Raw genomic sequence first — 22,979 nt, 5'->3', positions numbered from 1 at the left:
AAATAAAACTCATAAGTAATTGATAAATATAAGTTATACTTTATATAAGTTTCTATTTACAAAAATGCAAAACTTATATATAAAAATCAAACTATTTTATGAAAAGTTAACCTGAATATTATTCCCGTTTGATACAACTTTTGAAAAAGAATATTTTTAAGTATTGTTCACTTTCAGAAATATAAAAATATTCTTATTTATATATATGTTTATCTCATATAAGTGATACCCTCACATTTTTATAGATATAGAATTTACTTTGAAGAATAGCTATCCATTCTCTATGATTTTAGTTCTAATATTATTTTTTCAATTTTAATTAGTCATTTTTAATTTTTTTTTATTGAGATTATTGAATGTTAACTTGTAGTGTTCATGGCAATAATATTTTTAGATATCATATTCCTAAGAATGCAATGCTAACTATACCTTAAATCAAATGTGACTACGTGAAAATATATGCACATTTATACTCTTACATATTTTACTCAACACTTATCAGGAACTAATATTATTATGGATATCATAAATTTATAAACTATAAAATAGTCCATCTCAAATTTAAATTATTTTATTAATAATTTAAATAATCGTTATAATAAACTCTTAGTCTTATAATATATTTCTTCTACATCTAATTTTATTACTACTTTTCAAACAAAAAAAAAAATCAAATTTCAATAATATATAACTAGTCCAACAAGAAAGTATATTCTTACTCACATGTGAATAAAAATCTTCATCACTAAATACTATACGAAGTCTTTTTCTGCTATGGTATCAAGAAAAAGAGATCAAGAAAAGCATATGTCTTGATTATTTGTATTATTTATTATTATTATTATTATTATTATTATATGAAGATTAATTTATTTAAGGGCAGGTTAAGTATCTTTTGTAACCCGATTTAACAAAATCTATCATTAGAAAAGGGGAAAAAGGAAAATTGATAGAAACTACATTTTATGTAGCAAAAAAAAGCATTTTTTTTAATTAATATGAACCCCTCCCTAAAACTATAACTTTTCTACCTAATTCTTCTGACTTCAGCCACCCAATATTTATTTATTTTTAATCTTTCTTTCACTCTTTAATAGATTTTTTTATCAGTAAAAAAGATATATTGTATTTAAAATGTTTAGTCAAAATAAACATTACATTATACATAGATATATATAGAATTCTTTCTTGAATGATAAAGACATCTCAATCTTATTTATATTTTTGAATAGAGATTAAGTATAACTGTCATCAGGAAGATGATTATTATGAAAAAAAAGAAAAAAATGTTGTTTGAAATATTTAAGTTAATATTAGTTAAACTAGAATAAGTTTTGCAGTAAGTGGTCCTGGATATTTTTAATTTTGAGGGTTAGTTTTGAAGAGATTGAATGGTATATAGGTGCTTTCTTTATAGTAAAGAGAGTGGTTATGGGCTGTTTTTGGGTATGCAGTACAGAAAGAAACTCATGGTTTTCAAATAAATACTAAGAAAGGTCAATTTATACGATTCAAGGGAGACAACACTTCAACCACAAAAATCAACAACTAAAGGATTCAAATTTGAAAAAGAGCAAAGTTTTTATTCTTTCCTTGCCTCTTTCTTTCTTTCTCTCTCTTATACTTTTTTTTTCATTATTTATTCTTTCTAGTTGAAAATGATTAAAAAATTGAAGAAATAAAAAGAAAATCCGTATTTTTTATGTACTTTAGCTATTATAACCACCATACACCAAACTATTAATAACTATAGTTTCAACACATTGATAATTATCAGTCATGATAATGCTTTTGCTTCCTCTCTCATATCTCACATAACAATGACAAAATCTTTGTAAAAAAAATCTTTCTTTTAATGTGCTTTAAAATACATTAATTTTAGTATATTAAATATTTTTAATATATTTTACTATATCAAAACAGTGTATTTTTTTTAAGACACATCAGATGATCAACATAAAAAATCAATAAAGAATTCAAATTTGCAAAATCATGACACGAACTTATCCATCTTTTTTTTTTCATGTTATATATAAATTCATTTCATCTCATTCATTTTTTTCATGATTATTTTAAATGCGATATTTTTTTGTTTTTTAAAGTTGTTCTTCTCCCACATGATTTCCTTGTATTTTTGCCCTAACTAGAAAGAGTAAAGTATAAAAAAACACAATAAATTAAGGAATTTACAGAATCGTTGTGAAATTTATGAAAGATAATCTGTAATGAACTTTACACCTTGGCATAGGCTCCGTATGAAGAATCAATTATTAAAAGTAAAATGGAAGTTGTCGGATTGAGAAGCACATAAAATGGTTCATTATCTCCTTAACATGTCTCGTTTGAAGAGTCCGATAGGGCTTAATTTGGAAATAGATAATACACATGCATGTCAACTTTGTGCTTTAATTAAATTATTTTATTTATAATGGAAACACTATGATTGAACTTTAAGTCACTTACTTGGTCATGGAGACTTGATAGTTGCTACAGTGTGTGAACTATTTTCAATGCCTTCACCCAACACCTTTATTAAAAATATTATTCATCACACTCCTATCATGCATACATCCATACGAAACCTCTTACATTTTTTTCTATTTTTCATTAAAAAAATAATAATAAAGCCGTGTTTGTTTTTCTTTTTCTTTCAAGAAAATGGCTTGTGTTCTATGTATATAATTAAAAAATACGTTATCTTAGAGTGGAAAACAAAATGTGAGGTTGAAAAGAGAGGAAATTGTAAATGGCTTCCTTATGAAGAAGTGTGATGTCGGTGTTGGAAAGTGGGAACCAACGCTCATTGACATTAGCTTTTCTCCCAATTCACTCTCATTTTCAAAGTTGGCCATAAAAAAGTGTTTGAGTTTAGGGATCAAAAGGAATTGAAGGGTATTAGTGGAATACAACTAATAAAGATGCAACTAATTTAACTTAGAAAAAATGTCAACAGCTGTGTTCTCTAAAATACTCTTTATCATTGTCTAAATTTGGTTGAAAATAATGAAACATGAGTTTTATTTATTATTTATTGAATTTTACTCATAATTTGTAATAAACCTTAAAAATAAGATTATATATATATATATTGAAAATATATGTTAACAAAGTATTATTAAGACTCCTTTTTAACTAAGTATTTTTAAATGTCTTTGAAGACTTTTTCACAAAGACAAATTGAATTTAAGTTATATTTGACCTTAATGCCACAACAAATCTTACCCTCCAAATATGTAAATAAACAAAAGACAAATATGAAATGAAATTAGTGCCAACAAGAAACCTTATATGTATGTATATGAACCTTAATATTAAAAGAAAATGAAATGTAAAGCATAGTTGTTGATGAGAAAAAGAGATGTTTAGCGGTGGTGTATAATTCGAGGAAGAAGGTAGAAAATAATTTTTGATGATGTTGGGAAATGTGAAGAAAGTTGATTGTTTTGAAAGACTTTAAGGGTAGAAACAAATGAGTTAGTTAAGATAAGAAATTCCATGAATTCAAGAAACACTGAAATTTAGATATAGATAGATAGACATCACGGATAACCAATTAGGGTATCCTTTATTTACGAAGCCTAAGTAAGTGAAGTCTCTAGGTTATGTGTCTGCTTCTTTTAAGACAAAAAGGGGGGGCCGGAGGGTATCTAACCCTAGCCATTAACTATAACCTGTAACATGCCACCAAACATTCCAAAACAATATCTAATTACACTCTTTTTTTCTTTCATAATTGCAAAACAAAAATCTTTGCCTGCTTACAACTATGCATTATATAGATCTTCTGTTTGCTTGTCTCCTAATTAATTAATTATTAGTTATGTGCTTCTAAGGAAATCACACTCCTGCACTTTCCCATTAATTAATTCTATCTGCTTCGTTTCTTTATTAATTTAATATGATGAACAATGAGACATAGACGTTGGGAAGGATGGGAGAGCAGAGATTCCACTTCCTTTAATTGAAGAAAGGGATGGGGCATCCTTCCAGATTCAACACCTGTTCCTTGACCAAGACTATTGTGCCATTCTTTGCTCCCATACCCTTCACCACCATTCTTTCTTTCTTATATATAATACCATTATCATTATCTCTATCACAAAATTTAACTCAGAATTAATTTAAGTAATAAAGTTAATGTTTTTAAAATAAATAAATTTGAGAAAAAGAAAGAAGATATAGAGAATATATTATTATGTCTACTGGAGGGCATCACCCACCTCCGATAAAATCCAAAACTCATTGAATTGTTTTGTAGCCCCCAGCACTTTCCCTTGGCTTACATCACCCGTTTCAGAGGCTGTCCCCAACTCTCTACCACTGCTAAGTAACTTTCTCTGCCTTACCATCGTACACATCATGAATTATACATGCACAGTACAGTTTATTTTAGCCCCTTAATCACACCAACCCCCCGTTTTCTCACTCACACGCGGGACACACTCACACACACACACATGAAACCATTGTTGTTGGTACATTACACAGGAAGAATCCGTTTGGGAAATCATGGAGACAGCAATGTCTGTCACTGTCATGAAATGAAGGCAATAAATAAATGGTTGGGTTATTAGGTAATCTATAACATTAATGCTTCCCTAGCTTTCACAATATATCTATATATATATATTTATATATATATTCTTTGAAATTAGTTATTATGTATAATAATGTATGGTCAAAGGGATAGGAGTATAATGGCCTGCCTGTCAAGCTTTTTCTGGTGTGTCAGAGTGGGGAAATGAAAGTAATGAGTTCTTCTCCATTTAGTCATTATGTAACTTACAGATTCATCAGAGATGGGAGGGTAGCAGGTGCAAAGAAAGGAGATACCATCAAAGATAGAGAAAGAGAGAGAGAGAGAGATGGTGGAGTTCTTAAATTTCAAGTGTATAGATGCTGTCGTTGAAACTTTGTTTTCTGATGCTTGTTCATCATGATTTTGGTTGGGAAAATTTTCCACCACTATACCAGGTTATGGTTACAACCGGTTGAATTAGCTGGTGTCATTTTATGTATGCCGCGCTTTCTCTTTGGTTCTTGCTAATTATGTATCATACGGTTGCTTTCAACTTCCGGTTTCAAACTATTCGAGGAAACTGGGAAATTTTGTACATCAACGTTTGAATTTTCATGTATGTGGAGAATGTGAAAAGAGGGTGACAGAATGGGAATAATAAAGAAGAAAACATGGGGAAATACCGTGTCTTCACTGGAAGGGTTGAGGGATGTGATTCTAGCTTCTTGCAACCTTATGGATCTTTTTGAACAAAGACTAATCCATTTTCTCATTTGGGTTCAAAAAATAATAACTCGGCTCTTCCTTTTGGGGTAAGAAAAAATTATAAGAATACTGATATCTGACACCACTCATGTATATAAAGAAAAAGGATTTTTCCTGGTTAGGAAGTAATTAGCCATCCAATTTACGCATTATGACTCAAACTAGTTAGTACACTCGTTAGTTTGCTACTAGTGGCTAGGAGAGTGTGATGAAATAGTATTCAAACAGTAATTTGATGTTGATATTTCGCTTCCTGTAAGGGATATCCTGGCACCACTATCTTGTTCCTCACGTAGCAGACAACCGATCGAACAAAACTACAAATCCTAGTTAATGGAAAAATGGAAAAGCAGTGGCTCATAGGTATTAAAGTTAATTAAAAAGGTGGTAACATTTATTAGGTGCGGTGTTGTGGCCGGTTGAGTAGAATAAATGGTTGTGGTTTAGGAAGTTAGCCTGGGACTGGAATCATGAGTACATGCTGATACCTAAGTGTCAGGAAACAGAACGGTAAGCGATGGAACATGAATTAAAACATAAAATATCTATCTATGAAAAGATGGATGCTGCTGCAGGAGCATTGGGGTTCAGGATCAAGGCCATAGAAATCAGATAACAGTCACAAAGACATGGAGCTACGTGAGGAACAATGTATCATGCTGTTTTTGAACCACATATATAAATATAATATATGATATACATTATTATTATTATTATTATTATTATTATTATTACGTTTGGCCTATGCTTCTGCTGCTGATGATGGTTCATGAATTTGGGGTGAGGTTGATTGTTTTCAACTCTGGAGGATGTTGAAAAATTAGAACTTGGGGAAGGGAGAAGGAAAAGGAGAGGTGGGGTCTGAGTGAAATATTAAAATATTTTTGTGTACAATGAAAAGTATATGGTTCATTTATTTCACCCCAACTTTCCCCACCTAAATGTATAGTATGCGTAGGAGAGAGAGAAAGAGAGAGGGAGAGAGAGAGAGGGAGAGAGAGAGAGAGAGAGAGAGAGAGAGAGAAAGAGAAAGAGAGAGAGAGATGGAGTATAAATGTAAGATTTGCTTGTTGGTGGGCTTATATAAAGGAGGATAGGATGTTGCAGTTCCCCACTCTTAAAGATAGCTAGGTGAGGGGGTGCAAGGGAAAGAGATCAAATTGTTTTGCTTTCTGAGGATTTGATGGAGGAACATCTCACTCCACTGGCTGTTACCCATCTCCTTCAACACACTCTCAGAAGTTTGTGCATCCATGAAAATTCCCAATGGGTCTATGCAGTCTTCTGGAGGATCTTGCCAAGAAACTACCCTCCACCCAAGTAAGGAGAGGGGAATTAGAGATCAATCAACTCTATATATATCTCTTGGAAAGACAGATTTTTCTGGACTAGCTAGGCACAAAGATCACACACACATATACACATATATATAGTTAGTATCTATAAATGGACTATTAGTAAACTATATATAACTTTATGAAAACGTTTGTGTAATAGATGTGCTGATTCTTGAATCTTGTTTCTTCGTAATCATATAGGTGGGAAGGACAAGGGGCATATGATAGATCAAGAGGAAACAGAAGGAATTGGTATGTTTCCAGTGTTGAGGTTAACTTCAACACTGGTGCAGAATTATTGTGTTTGGTTAACAAAAGTGTGTTTATGTGCATGTAGGATACTGGTGTGGGAAGATGGTTTCTGCAATTTTGCTGCATCGGCAGCTCCTGAAATCAACTCTGGAGATTGTCCCACCTCGTCCGTTTATGGGAACTGTGAATTTCAGCCCTACCAAGGACTGCAACCGGAACTCTTCTTCAAGATGTCCCATGAGATCTACAACTATGGAGAAGGGTATGCAATATCTATGTGTATTTTAATCCATAGCAGTTTATATATCCTTTTGTGTCACACTTTTTTTTTTTTTTTATTCTGCTCCTGGAAGATTTGAAAGCAAAGTAATTATGTTGAATGGAGCAGGTTAATAGGAAAAGTTGCTGCAGATCACAGCCACAAGTGGATATACAAAGAGCCTAATGATCAAGAAATCAACTTCTTGTCAGCATGGCACAATTCAGCAGATTCGGTGAGAAAGAAATTAAAACCCCACCTATATCTTCCCTACGCTTGCAAAGTGAACAGCATTAAATGCCAAATTTAATTGCTCACAGAATCATCCAAGTTTAGCTATTAATTTCACGTGTTACAAAATTAATACCCATGATTTCATGTTTATGTATATGTTTGTATGTTTTCCAATCGAAAAATCTCTAGTTATATCCTTATAGAACATACATCCTCTTTTGCAGCACCCTAGGACTTGGGAAGCCCAGTTCCTGTCTGGTATAAAGGTATGACTATGAAACATGGAGCCACTCTTTGATTTCAGACTGCAGGATATCTCCTTTCTCTACTGAATTCAAATATTGTATCATACATTGATTCTTTCAGACCATAGCTCTTATTGCTGTGAGAGAAGGTGTTGTTCAATTAGGAGCTGTTCACAAGGTTTTTTTTCCCTCTTCTCCTCTCTCTTTGTCTCACCCACTTGGCAAAATCTACTTTACAATTTTACTCTTCTTCATGGAACTGAAGGTGATTGAAGACCTGAGCTATGTTGTTCTTCTAAGAAAAAAGTTCAGCTACATTGAGAGCATCCCTGGTGTGCTGTTGCCACATCCATCATCTTCTGCATACCCTTATAAAGTAGAAGGAGGGTATGGAGTTCCAGAACAATGGCATTTTCAAGGGAACCATCTTGCACCTCAAGCTGACTTATATGAGAACCACTTCAACTTGCCACTGAAGATAACTCCCTCGATGAGCAGCCTGGAAGCACTTCTGTCAAAGCTGCCCTCAGTGGTGCCACCACCACATCCGACACAACCACCACAGTCCCATCATCACCAACTTCTGGCATCACCCCAGCAAAGGCCACTGGAGTTCATGGGATCAATGCAGAAAGTGGCAAAAGAAGAGTTAGAAGAAGAAGTATACAGACCAGAACTTGACATTGGTGAGAGCAGCACTTCCATGTCAGGCTACCACCATCAACATCACTTCCATCAAGATCAGAATAATGTAACTAGGAGTGGAGCCAACGATGGATTTTGAGTTTCGATCACCAGACTTTTGCAAAAACACATGGAAACAATATCATATCAGTCGCATTAATGAAAATTTAGTCCTAATTATCAACTCCTAACAGTAATTGTACCCAGTTTTTACCTTCATTCTTGTCATTATAATAATAAAAAAGAATAATAATGATGGTGATAATAATAATAATTATAGTATAATAAGATAATAACCATGATAAGTGCTTGTTTTTTGGCTGGTGTTTTATTTTGTGTAGATGGTTCTGATTCTTAGTAGTAAGAAAGGAAGTTGTATTTCATGCATGCGTGTGCATATCTGCAGCTGCTGATCATGATGTGTCTGTCAGTCGGTGGGCGTGTGTATGGGTTCGTAGCACGTAGTCACACACAGCGAATCTAGAACAATATTGTACTTAGAAATCAACTGTTACAGTTGTTTAAGGATGTTAAGTGTTGCAAGTAATAATATAATAGTATATTGTATTGTAACTTATAATAAAAATCTCATGAATAAGCCTCACATGTTGTATTGTATAGAAACAAAGAAAAGAAAAACTATATATATACATATATATGTATGGATGTAACTAGTGATTTAGATATGTTTTTTTTGCTTCAATGCACGAGTCTTATATAGGATTACTAATAAATATAAATAATTAACATGAAGATAGTCTGCTATTTTTTATTTATTTAGTTTCTGATATGGTTTTTATCGGAATTATGCTTAAAGAAGTAAAAGCAAAATGTGTTGGAATCAGTATGATTTGGAATGAGTAGTCTCTATTTTATAATTACATTCATAATGATTGAAATTTTAAAATAGTTTAATAATGATATAAGATAGGATTACAAGTAAATAAATAACCCATCTCTCCAAAATATAAGAAGTCTTAATAACTGAATATTCTCTTATATTTTCTAATAAACTAAAAGAGAACAAGTATTTTTTGGATGAAGTTTTCTATAAATATTTGAAGGACAAAAGTTAAAAACCGAAATTAACTTGTAAATTCAAAATAATTAAGCAAAAGGTAATTTGGGGGCAACTTTTAATAATTTTTCTATTTTTTAATTTAAATATAAATGATTTTTAGTCTATAAAGAAGTTTATTTTATTTATTCTCATATTTTTCTTTTTTAAAAGTATTTAAGCATAAGTTCATCAAGATGGACTCACACCTTCAAATGAGTTAATATTTAATTCCAGCATATATTTTTAAACTTGTTTAAACCTATACATACATTTTGTGGTATGTTTTATTCTAAAATTTTAAACAATTGAGACCAAAATGGATTAGAAAGGCTGGTAGTTTGTAAGTGCAAGTACGTGCAAGTGGTAAAACATGTATATGAATCATGCCAATATAAGGGTAAGATTTATTAAAGAGAGGCTATATGTGAAAATAATCTATTAATAAAATCTCAGTATAACTGCATAACCAATTGATATAACTTTCTATTTTTAAGACAATTAAATTAATAAGTTTTTATTTTTATAATTTTTTATTTTTATTTAACGTGAAACTTAAACTCTTATTTATATTTTATGTATAAAAAAATATGAATAAATTAAAAAAATGTTATTTTATTATAAATAGTCTATATGTTTTTTTCATCTAAAAATAAAATATTTGGTTTCCTGAAGAAGATGATGGTGGGCAATGGGTAGATCATGAGTATAACAGTGAGGAAGGATTGTTATATGAAGTGTGAAGAGTAGAAGATTGAAAATAATAATGGAGGGTGTTGAAGAAAGGACATAACCAAACTTAGTGCCCATTGTCTATTGTAAATAATTGATTATCAAACAATACATAGCAGGCTGCAGCACCTACATTTCGACCTTTTCTCTAACTTAAGTGTAAAATTAGATTCCCTTCTGTTGCTCTGATTCATACAAGTTTTACCCAAAAATGTCAACGCATCATTGTACGTGTGTGATTTTTATTTAATTTTAAAATAAAACATGACACTTGCTGTTGTTTTTTTGCTAAAATTGACAAAATTTAATTAATTTACTTCTTTTCTTAAGAACAATGTGCTATTAAAGTGTGGTATTGTAACTAGTTATTTTTTAATTATAAAATATCATTTTGAGGCATAGTATGAGCTATATCAATGCTATACAAAGGTTATTAATATACAGATGATGGAAACGTGTCACATATGTTGCAAACAATTAAGACTACCTTGTCGTCCTCTTTATTGTGCATAAATTTAGTTTTAAAATATAAAAATTACATTATGATCAAAACAGCAAAAGATTATTTTCAAATAAATGAACAGTTTGAAATAAAATAAATAATAATTCTGAGACAATATAAAAATTATTAATAATATATAATAATAATAATAATATTTACATTTATATATAATAGCTTGTGATAAAACATAATTTATTTTTAACTAAAAAACAAAAATATCACATGACTTAATTAATGAAGGGACTCAAGATAGGTGTCATCTAAAATATATATATATATATATAATATATATATATATATATATATATATATATATATATAATATATATATATATATTATATATATATATATATATATACCCAAAATTTTCTTTTCTCTTTTTTTTTCATAAAAATAAATGTAATAAAGTTTAGAACACATGTATAGAAAATAAAATTTTCACCGTTACAAATTAGCATATCGAAATAGTTTTAAGAAAAATACTAATAAATACTTATCACAAAATATTCATTTCGTCAAAATAATATATAAGTTACACATAGGTGACTAATATTTTGAATCCAATCTTAAAATAGTTTTAGCACCCTTAATTTCTCCTTATATCTTAGCTAAACTATACTATTTTAATAAGTCTTACAATCCTGGTGAATAACTAACAAACAATTCAAAATAATATAATACAATTTAATAGGTACAAAACAATAAAAAAATTAAAATAATATAATACTATATAATAAGATCAAAAAGTCACACAAAGTTCAGTATTATAATAATTGACGTATAATGAATTAATTATAAATTCCACAAAACTAATTTCAACTAAATAATTCTAAATTTAATAGAATGCTTTTTAAATTAGTCAAACATAATAATTATAAATTTCCATATCATTTAATTTTTTTTTTCAAATGATACAAATAAATCATTTTGAATGAAAACTACATAATTTTCCATTTGCATGCAGATTAGGCTTGGTACAACTCATTTAAAATAGACAAATTATTAAAATATATAAAATAATTTCAAAATATATTTTTATTTTTAGAATGAAGTTATTGTCAAACAAATTATGATTATTATCAACAAATGGTGCAGATATTGGCAATCTGTGAAAGAGAATCTTGATAATTTGGCCTATTTGTAAACTTTTACATACTTGTTGAAAAAAGTCAGTGAACAATATACACATTCAATAAAAGAAAAAAAAATATGTTCATGAATGTATCTGATTTGTAAAATTTACCGATATTATTTAAAACAGAATTCTTATAAGATCGCATTGACAAATAAATAGACTTTTGTAGAAGATATATAAAAGTATATTCAAAGAAAAAGAATATATAAAACAATATATCAAAAAGAATAAAGCATGCAAGACGAAACTACGTATGCTCAAGTTCAATTGATTAATGAAAGTCATTCTCACTGACAAACTAGATGGATAAGATAAATTCTTAAGCTACCTACTACTTGTGACGTCACACAGTTGAGTTGAGACAACTCAAGTCGGTGAACTGGGCAGAATAAACATTTGTGAGAGTATGAACCCAAAACTAACTTCGAGAGGAAGAATATTATATGTTCACCACGTCATATATAGATCAGTTCAGTTAAGCCAACCAGGTACAAGCATCCGAGACGTTATTACATCCAAAATGGATATGAATATGCAACTTGGCGTGCTTAATAATACACCAAAGAGACAAATCCAGGATCCTTATAAAAAACTAGACAAGTTGCTAACAATCATCACTGAAGACCGACTCTAAAAGGTTTATTTTCTTCAAAAGTCAGTCAATAACTTCAAATAAAATAGAAAATTCTAGAGGCATGTAAACTCGACTGCTTATAGAACTGAAGACCGACTCCAAAAAGGTATATTTTCTTCAAGTCAGTCAATAACTTCAAATAAAATAGAAACGCAAAAACAGCAATACAATGATCTAGTTGACTACGCTCCAGGTATAACCAAAAGTTCCGTTATCTTAGTAGTGTGATGGCAATGCAATACACTGATCATTCAAATCATATATAAAACCAGGATAAATAGCTAAATTAAATTAAAAATATAAATAATGCACACACAAATGTATAAAAACTAAGGTATTTGGGGCTGAAAATTTTCTTCAACAGTTTTCACAAGTAAAGTATCAATGGTAAGCTGCAGCTTCGTCTCTGAAATGCTTAAGTAGGTTCTCTATACTCATAACGTTATGATCTCCCTTGTCTCTAACTCGCACACTCACCTGGAATCACAAATCAACTCAGCTTTCCACAGGTAGTAAAGAGAATAGTCAAAAGATAGCTCTACATGATCCATAAACAATGGAGCAAAACATGGGCGTAAACACTGATGTATAACATTTTACTGATGTAGAAATGAAAAACAAATTATATTTGGTCCAATAAGATAATGATGTTATACTATTAATGTAGTTAACTTCTCCAGACAGATCACCCATTGGCAACTCTTAAGAGATAATGCGGAAGCAAGCCTCCAAGATTAGTAGATGATGCAACCTTAATCAGAATACTTAGAAATGTAGCCCAGGCATACTTGAGCTAAAATGAGGAAATATTATTAGGTGGTTTTAAATTAATATTTAAATAACACATGACATAAATTGTAAAATTTGAATGTATTATATAGATATAAATATTTGTTGGATTAGGAATATGGGTACTTAGCGTTCTACTTGATAATTTCACCAAAATGAGAGATACTAGCATCCTTCAGCTCTTCTAATTAAAATCAATCAAGACAAAGCTTAAACAGTCTTAACCAAGCTAGTATCCTTAGCCCAACTTTGACTTGTTCTGTAGGCCAAAGGTAAATGTCTTTCAATCTCAACCCTTTCCGTTTCTAAATTTGAATGATGCTATACGTTTTGCACATGGCATGAGTGTAAATGAAATATTGTGATGAAATTATTTGTGCATAGTTCATATAAGCAAGCTTGCTTTCTCCTTTAGACACTTCTAATTAATCCAAACATAATTATCCAAGTGTGAGAAATTCATTAAAAACTGTGTTTACAGCTGTTAGCAACCCTAGGTCAAACAAATATGAAATGCATGAGGATATGTCAAGAGAGAAAAGGACAGGATTATTTATGATAAGGGAAAAATGAAGAACCTGTCCAGTATTTGCTTCCTCCTCTCCGACAACCAAGATGTAGTTGTATTGAGCTAATTGTGCTTCTCGTACCTGCAGAATGTCACAACTTCAATTTAAAGACATTTCTCTTCAATCAAGAAACAGGATAAATGATAAAAGTATATAGTACATTGAAAAAAACAGCTTTCAATTACAGATTTACTAAACATTTAGTATACTAAATTTTTCATAAAAAATAAAATCCCCAAATATTAAAAGACACAAAAACGACTACTAAAGTTGTTTGATATAATAAGTTATAAAACTGATACCAAGTCATTTGGGAGACTAAACTAGTTTAGTTGCATTTAAATCAATTACAATACTCTACTTAAGGTTCCAAATATATAACAACTTGAATAAAATTCATTACAAGTAACAGATTTTAAAATATTACAATAGAATAATACATACACTTTGCCAACGTACAAGTACAAAATCTAGTAACATAAACACATCAGTAGCTGACTAGTGGCAACAGCTTGGGGCAGAAAAGATACATCCAGTAATATAAAATCCTCTTCGGCAACAAAAAAAATATGAACCATATAAATAGAGAGTCTCTCCATATTTCAAATGTAATACCAATCATATAACCAATATTTCATTGGCAGTATAGAAAACATTTTTGGGTATTATTAACCTCTGAATGAATAATATGTAATGAAATCAAACTCCTAGGCCTAAAGGTTTAGGTTACCTTCTTTTGAATCTTCCTATCAGTTGTATCAGCATCAACATGAAATCCTGCTTGGTGGATCTGATCTTTGACCTAGAAAATTGCAGTCCAAGAAAGTTACATGACCAACAAACCATTTCATTTCACTATCAATATATAAAGCAGTACAAGTATCCTAACAAATTACAAACAGACAATAAAAAGTCAAACACACTCTAAGATCATTTCATTTTAATGATCAGGTTACATGACCAACAAACCATTTCATTTTAATGATCATTTTGTAAAAATAGAAAGCATTCCGAAAAACCAAACACACTCTAAGATATTGAACTATTCAAGGAGATTGATTGCTCGAACTTTGTGATCAGGTTACAGCTGGAAGTTTATTTAAAAATGTATGTGATGGACTGAACATAATTTAGTAACACAAAATCAAACTGCTTCAACGGTTTCAAGATGATACAGAAAAGCTCGGGAATAAACAAGGAAAAGCCAATGTTGCAAAAGCTCCTGTGAGAGTACTAGACAGTTAATTTACAGGCATGAAAAAAATACAGGTGCTGCCACAAGATATGTCGTAAAGCATTTGTATCATTTAATAGGTATAAGTAAATATATCAAAGAATAAAGCATAAAATTCAGAGCTGCGTACCTGTAATGCATAAGATTGTGATTTTTCAGACACAGGACATACAATTGCTTGACGAGGACTGAGCCAGAAAGGCCATTTACCCTTGTAGTGCTCTAAAAGTATGGCAAACATGCGTTCAACAGATCCTAGAATTGCTCTATGTATCATTACAGGTCTCTCAATTTTGGCTTCATCCTCAGCAGAGAATTCCAACTTAAAACGATCAGGAAGCTGGAAGTCAAGCTGCAAGTAACCACATTCACCTGGCTATTAGATGACAAGTTATCCAAAACTAAATCATGTGAACACAAATCTATCTGAGCGTGGCGGACCTGCAAAGTTGCACACTGGAATTTCCTACTTAATGCATCAGATACACTGATGTCTATCTTTGGTCCATAGAATGCCCCATCCCCTTCATTCAACTGCAAGGTTTTACACAGAATATAAGCACAAAGATAGTAAAGCTTACAAATGTCGCATTCCACAGAAAATAATAAAACATTACGAAAATAAAAAATGTAGTGTAGGGCGAGTGGAAAACCCTTCGCCCATATCAACATAAAGAGCAAGAGAAGAAATGGGTGCTGTCATACACAGAATGAAACTGCCAACATAAGCAAATTAGATGATATGATGCAGAGAGGAATCAAGGGCGGACTGGAGGAATGGGCCTGTAGTAGAGAAAAGGACAAGGGGGTCTTGAGGTTGTTAACAGAAACTTCATCTGTCTTAGCAAGATTGGAGAGAAGAGTGATTACGTGCAATTATCACCAAATGATGAGAGAACGGTGGGATAAATGTGATGGGAGGAGGGGAGAAAACAGGGGGTAGGCAATTATTGAGCGAGTTGAGAGGAATCTAGGAATTTCCTTGGTATTGAAGATGAAATGGGCTAACTCTACTTTTGGATATCCAATCTGTATTAGTTCTAATCTAATCCGAATTATAACCGTATGTTCAAAAGAATATCCTTAACAATATATCACTGGCATGAAATATTCTATAAGATATATAGAAGAGGACATAATTACCTGCCAAGGCTTGCCAAAATCATCTAAAGCTTCTTTAAGAGAACTTTCAGCTTTATCCCAGGTTGCAATATCTCCTAGGTATTTCTCTGGTCTCTAATCAAGTATCCAACACATGAAATAGTTATCTTTAATTGAAAGGAAAAAAAACAAGGGATTTGAAAAACTTTCTATGCTTTTCTCCTTAACTGGGAAGTAGGATAGAAAGACCACAAATCTGCTGTGGAGTTAAAATGAGCATCAATGATTCAGTGCTACATGGAAGTAACGGGACTATAATGAAAGTCCCCGTTACCATACCACATAAATAATAATACATAGTGAATACATTCTTTTGCAAAATTTAATCCAGTGTTAGCACTAATACATGAGACCCACAATAAAAAAAATACTATATTTCTTAGTAAATTTAAATAAAAGACTAGTGTAGCCATAATTATACTTTAATCTACTCGAGGAAACTGTCACATTAATGGGACGGCATAATAAAATCTAAAAACAGTCCACAGGCAAGATACTACTGAAGGCACCTTAAATCTAAGCTTTGAAACTCTGAATTTTCTGCTTTTAAAGACATTTAGAAAGGTACATAGGCATTAAGAACAATTAAGATGTAAAGCATACCGTTGAAAGCTTCAGCTCATATGTGAAACCAAATATGCTATAGACATAATTGATGAAACTCAATCCGTTCCTCACTTCATCCTTTATCTGTAAAATAAACAAAATCAGCAGCTCACACTGAAGCTCAAAAGGGACATTTATGGTGCATAATTTTTAAGATAAACTCACCTGGGACTCCCTGCAGAAAATATGTGCATCATCCTGAGCAACATTTAAATCAAATGTCATTAACAGTATGAAACTCAAACAGTACAGAAAACAGAAAGTAAAGATAAGGAAAATGGTCCATATTTTTCCTTTTAATGTTCTTTTGAGTTGTAACCGTATCATATTTTAAAGGAAAAACAAACATCACCAGAAAAAAATGACATTTTAGCTACAATACTATAACAGCATATAAATACAACCACGGTGTTTAATTTTAAGATGAGCAGATCAATCTACTGTTTCTGTGTACAAAATTGTCAAGCCCACAAACAGTAATCCCCAACTTATTTGATAAAAAATGCATTTTCTACTCCAATATTCATAATTAGTGAGACCCAAACATGCATTCAAAATTTCAAACACCACAATGATATTTTTGTTATAGTTAGTATTCAATTCACTATGTATGCCTGGAAATTGAAAACCCAAAGAACCTAGCCACAATAATGCATAAAAATGTATGTTCCTGCCTCAGTACCTTGTTATGAAAAAAAATGTATTTCCTGGTTCTATGTACTAAGCAGCAAATTAATATTATTGGATTAACCCAATAAAAAGTGGACCCCCCCTTTCATAAAAACTAATGTCAATCCTGATACAGAAGAAAGATTCACCTGTTGAAATCTCCGAACACGTGTTAATCCACTCAGGGCACCACTAGCCTCATTCCGATGCAACACTCCAAAGTCAGCAAAACGGAGAGGAAGTTCTGAACAACCATTGAAAAGTTGAGATAATATTTCATATAAAAAAAATCAGCTCAATCAAATTCAATTCTTCAAGATATACACTCAAACTCATGAAACATATCAACCTTACAACAAACTACAGATGATTGTCTGTTTGAATATTGTTATTAAAAACGATTCTTTAATTTTAAAAAGAATAAAACTTGCTTGATGACATTACTTCTCATTTGAAGTTTGGGAAAAATGTTTACAAAATTAGTTTTTAAAACCAAAAAATCAGAACAAGTTGAAGATGTTTTCTTAATATAGGAGCTCAAACATGTGCATTTTCCTAAATTCAAACTGAAATCTGGACTAGCTCAACCGGTGAGCATACAAACATAAAAGATTGATACCATCTGAAAAGATAAATCTCCATCTAAATGAAAATTACCTCTATATGATCGAACCCTGTGTTTAAACATCAGACAGTGTCCTGGGCAATTCATTGGTTTCAACCCAAACTCTTGTTTGTCAATCTAGTTCACACAAAAAAAAAAATACTAGGGTCAATAACCTGATTGCCTGTAAATAAAATGCCTTATTGGAAGGGTTTTATACTGTTCAGGTTGTGCAACTTAAAATACGTAGTAGAGATATCCTATAGAAATCCCATAAACACTATTAGTTTCTTTTCCTACATCCTAATACATGGTCCCTGCCCACATAGATTATTCCTAAAGGTAATAATTACATGAGCATATACATCAACACAAATCTCAATCGTCTAGATTCCCCCATGATAAAGAGATATGTCCTTCAACTCTCTAACCCGCATTCTTACAGAAGCTAGCATTTATAGATATTGGGAAAAACATACCTCTAAAATAAACATATCCTCTCTATAATTTGCAGCATGACCAGATTGCACCCACAGATCCATGTTAAACACATTTGGAGATATGACCTGTTAATTCCATTTGCAAATAAATAAGTACTAAGTACATGGAAAAAGATTGTTTTTCTGTCACTTCAAGAAACTCCTACAATACAGTAGTTGTTGGGCCTATCTTTTTTGGCTTTTCTTCGTATTAAAAGAAGAAGCTAAGTCAAACACATTTGAGGAAAAAGTCTATAAAAATGAAGGAGCTTATTGTTTATAAAAGAAAAGGAAAATCAGCTTTTAATATATTTAACGGAAGTAGCTTTTCTTAAAAAAGAATACATTACACCGTAGGCTCCCTCTCCCTATCATCCTACACAGATCAATGTGGAACAACGAAATAGAGCTTATAGTTTAAAAGAAGTTTTTAAGCTAAAACAGACAAACAATTTCCACACTGTTTTTAAAGTTCGTTTGCTAGATTTAACTTCTAAGTGACTTCTAAAATCAACACAATGGGCCAGATGTAGCCTAAAACTCAACCTCTTGATAACCCCTGTCTCTGTACTGATTTCTAATGAAGTCCATGAGTTTGTTGTAGACACGAGCACCATGTGGAAGAAAAAACCAGCTTCCTGGGCTGACAAAAACAAAGACAGATGAAGACATATCAGTCAGATTAGCTTACTAAATGTTGCAATCAGACTAATGGCCCCAACATACCTCCATTCATGATGAAGAATAAGCTCTTGCTTCACACCCAAAATCCGGTGATCATACTTTTTAGCCTCCTCCAGCCGATGCAAGTATTCCTAAAAAATTCAAAAACAAAAAATGGGAGCAGAATTAAATGATAATAACACAGTAAGCCTTAATTCAAAAACACCACAGTGTGCATGTAGCACAGCACAGAGAAACTAGAGCGCCGCTGATAATGCTACAGGACACTATTAATGACTACTAGCTAGTTATTTACTTATTCCACAAGGAACTGCAATTGATTATTCAGTCCACCTTTAAACTCTTCTGATCAGGATAAGATATGCCATAAACTCTTTGTAAACTTTCACGATCTTTGTCCCCCCTCCAATATGCTGACGAAGCCTGGAATTCCAACCCAATTAAACCAAAGTACTTGCCGTTGATACAAATTAAAGGATAAATAAAAATCAGTGGTTGCGTGAAAAGACAGCTTACACATACCTTTAAACATGCAATTGCTTTGACAAATGATGTATTAGGAATATGGGGTCCACGACACAAGTCAACCAGGGGACCACATCTGTATACCGTGATAGTTTTGTCGGCAGGCAAATCATTGATAATCTCAATCTGATCACAATAACCCCAAAGCCAAAGCGGCAAATTGTGAATTTGAGATATAAAATATTATAGGCGAAAGCAAACTGGAAATATCAGAATTAAGAAGATAATAGATAATATCATTAAAACAAGAAGCTAACCCCACCCCACCCTCAAAAAAAGTACGTTATGCTTGCCTTAAACTTATTATCAGAAAACATCTCTAGTGCCTGATCACGTGTAACTTCAATGCGCTCAAAGGGTTGCTTTTCCTGTAAATATAATTTTCAATGTTAACACAAAATTAATGTTTATCAGAATGATGAGTAACACATACAACAAGAATAAAATAAACGTATTCCATTAAATGAGGCCAGCTAAACATATCACAAAATCAACCGGGTTTAGTTAAAAACTATATTTTCAGAAATATTATTCATTGTGAAATTTTCCTTTCCATAAGTTATTCCAATGTTGTTCTTGATCTTCCTCCACCCCTTTTCATGAGGCTATAAACATTAGTTACTCTCATCAGTGCCTCCAGTGACCACCTTTACATGTTTTCAATCCAACTCAAACAATTTTTATCATCATTTTCTAAGTAGCTGTCACATCAAAATCTCCTCACTAACAATCATTTTGCATCCCATTCTTTCTTGTCCTGTCACATCAATCTTAGCATACTTGTTTTTGCTACTCCAACATTTTTCTCTTGTTCTCCATTTAAAGTCCACATTTATTACCACAGAAACGTGCTAGGAAAATTCTTGGAAACGACAGATAAAAGAATGGAAAAGAGCAACCAGATCAAAACATCTAGATTAAGGAGGAAAATCTGAAATCTCTTTCCCTGTACTAGGAATATTTGAAAGTAGGAAATGATATGTTTTGATTTAGACATTCAATTCTATGTTTGAAACTCATTATCAGTGAGTGAACACCCATCCACTACAAAGGTTCTTCAATAAAAACCACGTCAAATAGTGCAAATGACTCAATATTTGGTTGCTTCTGGTAAACTAGAGAGAGTGGAAACATGTGTTGTTGATTTGCTTCCACATATGCATTATAAAAAGGGAATCTGAATTTATTTAGAAATCAAAATTATATTTCGAGGAAATTAAAAACGGGATAGACTTTATATCTTTTTGGAAAAAAAAATGCACTATTAACTAGGGTAATATGGTGAATCAATTAAAACTTAAAAATAAAAATCATTTTTTACTAAATTAGAGACAACTTCTAAAACAAAAGCAATTGAAAAATTGAACAAGGTTGGCTCCTCTAAAGTGAGATTATCTCTAAAATGGGTAAGGATGTATGATATATCTACCTTATTTAACTGAAATTGTAAAGAGATCGTAAATGAAAGTTGAAGGAAGGCTACATCCTCGCACTCATATTGGGGAAGATACCACTTTAGAAGAGCATTTTCATTAAAAATAAAATCACTTAATATTTGTTTAGCATTCCAAACTCAAGATTTGCTCAACAAGTTAAACCAATAATTCCTAAGACACTCTTGATAAACATTAGACTTCCAGATATAGAAATATATGCAGAGGATCAGAAATTTGGAACAATCTTTGATAACTATGAAGTGTCTGTAAGTCGACAAAACACAAGATTACGAGGAGAAATGAACGTAAAGAGAAAAACAGTAAGTGCCATGACCATTATTCATCACGGTAACCGGAATAAAACCCCATAGCCAATGTAGCATCTAAAGCAGAAGTAAACATTAAAAAAAAGACATAAATAAGATAATAAAGACGAAGAAGAAGAATACCGCAACAGCCTTCAATGCGCCAGATTCAATTTGCTTGAAGTGATCGTCATTGAGACCCAAGTCACCGTAAAACGCATCATAATAGAATCCCTAAAATAGAACATTCACTGTCTAACTCAATGCACACCTCACAAAAACATCACAACAAAGTCAAAACCGCATAAACACGTTACAACCAACAAAAAACACACACGAACCTCTCCTCTTGTAGTGCAAGGCCCAATGCAGAGCTTGCAACCATACTCCGTCTCAAGAGACTGAAAATAAACAAAAAAGAACAATACCAACAACAATAATCACTATTTCATCATAATACGAATTCAGATGATAATTAACAAAAACACTTGAACAGAGCTAGACCTGGCCGAGAATGTGCGCGCTGGAGTGCCAGAACGTGTCGCGTCCTTCATCGTCATCGAACTTGAAGATCTGGAGCTGGCAATCGTCCTCAAGCGGGCGCGTCATATCCCAGAGCACGCCATTGACTTTGGCGATGAGCGCGTTGTTGGCCAAATTCTTTGAGATTTCGCGCGCCACGTCGAGCGGAGTCGAGAGCCATTTCTTCGCCTCCCTCACGCCGCCGTCGGGAAGAGTAACTTTGATAGGATCCGGCGAGAGCGAGAGGCGCTGCGTTCGCTGCTCCGCCTGAATAGTCTCGAACAGCTTGATGCGTTTCGGAATCGCCGCCTGAAGGTAGGCGTCGTCCTTCGCGTGAGCAACCATGGCGGCACCAGCGGAGGAGAAACGGTTAATAGGAATACGAAGAAGCGGAGAGTGTGGACAAGCGTAACGGCGCAAACGGATTAGAGAGCATAGCATAGCATAGTGTGTTGTGTGTGGGTTTTGGCTTCGAATTTTCCTTTTTCTTTATTAGTTAAACGGAAATAAAAAATGAAAACAAATTGCATGCGCTCATTGAGTTAGTGGGTTCAGTGGGTAAAGAGAAAGGTTTCTAGGGTTTATGGTTAGATCGAGCGTATCGCTTGGTGCCCCTTCATAATTTTATCTTAATTTTTTTTTTACTGTAGTAAAATGATAAAACTATTTTTTTAATATTACAAAAGAAAACTCCAGATTACATAGTTTAGAAATATTCTGAAAAAAAAAATATTTTAAGACGAAAAATTTAGAATGCATAATTTAAAATTGAAGTTTAACTAATTTAAAATAATATTTTAGAAACAGTAATTCTACAGGGTTGGAAGTTGAATTTTTAGTGGCATTATGTATTAGCATAAGCGGGTGCGTCTTGGTAAATATATTTTTTTGTTGTAATGTACTCTTTGAATTTTGTTCATACATAATCATGAAATTCCTAAGACCATTCCGTATTCCTAAGACCATTCTTAAGTTATAACCGTATGGTTACGTGGCGTGAATTTCTCCTACATGCTTCTACTTGTCGATAAACTTTCGGT

The 22,979-nt window shown here is 32.2% G+C and overlaps 2 protein-coding genes across 3 annotated transcripts; one reads left to right on the top strand and one right to left on the bottom strand.

Moving 5' to 3' along the window:
* Positions 1 to 6,262: 6,262 nt before the first annotated feature.
* LOC124825348 (Serine/threonine-protein kinase WNK (With No Lysine)-like protein) lies at positions 6,263 to 8,594 on the top strand. Of its 2 annotated transcripts, XM_047297948.2 has the most exons (7): positions 6,268 to 6,604; positions 6,823 to 6,873; positions 6,959 to 7,135; positions 7,262 to 7,367; positions 7,591 to 7,632; positions 7,733 to 7,789; positions 7,877 to 8,594. In XM_047297948.2, exons 1-7 carry the CDS (start codon positions 6,468 to 6,470, stop codon positions 8,393 to 8,395), a joined length of 1,089 nt encoding a protein of 362 aa, XP_047153904.1. In that variant the 5' UTR covers positions 6,268 to 6,467; the 3' UTR covers positions 8,396 to 8,594. The 2 variants fall into 2 exon arrangements, with proteins under 2 accessions (XP_047153903.1, XP_047153904.1); XM_047297947.2 differs by having other exon boundaries at positions 6,263 to 6,604; positions 7,733 to 8,594.
* A 3,958-nt stretch (positions 8,595 to 12,552) lies between these two features.
* LOC124825347 (Threonyl-tRNA synthetase) lies at positions 12,553 to 22,485 on the bottom strand. Its single transcript, XM_047297946.2, has 19 exons — positions 21,922 to 22,485; positions 21,759 to 21,818; positions 21,562 to 21,651; positions 19,970 to 20,044; positions 19,674 to 19,802; positions 19,485 to 19,574; positions 19,194 to 19,282; positions 19,014 to 19,110; positions 18,468 to 18,554; positions 18,042 to 18,126; positions 17,534 to 17,628; positions 16,881 to 16,913; positions 16,713 to 16,799; positions 16,092 to 16,184; positions 15,390 to 15,482; positions 15,079 to 15,300; positions 14,445 to 14,516; positions 13,724 to 13,795; positions 12,553 to 12,833 (listed from the first exon to the last, which is right to left on the bottom strand). The coding sequence occupies exons 1-19, from the start codon at positions 22,378 to 22,380 to the stop codon at positions 12,738 to 12,740; spliced, it is 2,124 nt and encodes a 707-aa protein (XP_047153902.2). The 5' UTR covers positions 22,381 to 22,485; the 3' UTR covers positions 12,553 to 12,737.
* Between the last annotated feature and the right edge of the window lie 494 nt (positions 22,486 to 22,979).

Source organism: Vigna umbellata, chromosome 7, assembly GCF_029865625.1.
Source record: "Vigna umbellata cultivar VRB3 chromosome 7, Vumbellata_1.0, whole genome shotgun sequence".
NCBI lineage: Eukaryota > Viridiplantae > Streptophyta > Magnoliopsida > Fabales > Fabaceae > Vigna > Vigna umbellata.
The sequence above is the reverse complement of the archived record's forward strand: the minus strand, read 5'-3'. Positions and strand labels throughout refer to the sequence as shown.

Coding starts and splice junctions, on each gene's coding strand:
- LOC124825348 (XM_047297947.2), top strand. CDS start 6,468: ATGGAGGAACATCTCACTCCACTGGCTGTTACCCATCTCCTTCAACAC. Junction 6,874..6,958: donor AGAGGAAACAGAAGGAATTG/GTATGTTTCCAG, acceptor ATGTGCATGTAG/GATACTGGTGTGGGAAGATG. Junction 7,136..7,261: donor ATCTACAACTATGGAGAAGG/GTATGCAATATC, acceptor TGAATGGAGCAG/GTTAATAGGAAAAGTTGCTG.
- LOC124825347 (XM_047297946.2), bottom strand. CDS start 22,380: ATGCTATGCTCTCTAATCCGTTTGCGCCGTTACGCTTGTCCACACTCT. Junction 19,575..19,673: donor AAGCAATTGCATGTTTAAAG/GTATGTGTAAGC, acceptor TTGGAATTCCAG/GCTTCGTCAGCATATTGGAG. Junction 14,517..15,078: donor CACAATCTTATGCATTACAG/GTACGCAGCTCT, acceptor GCAATTTTCTAG/GTCAAAGATCAGATCCACCA.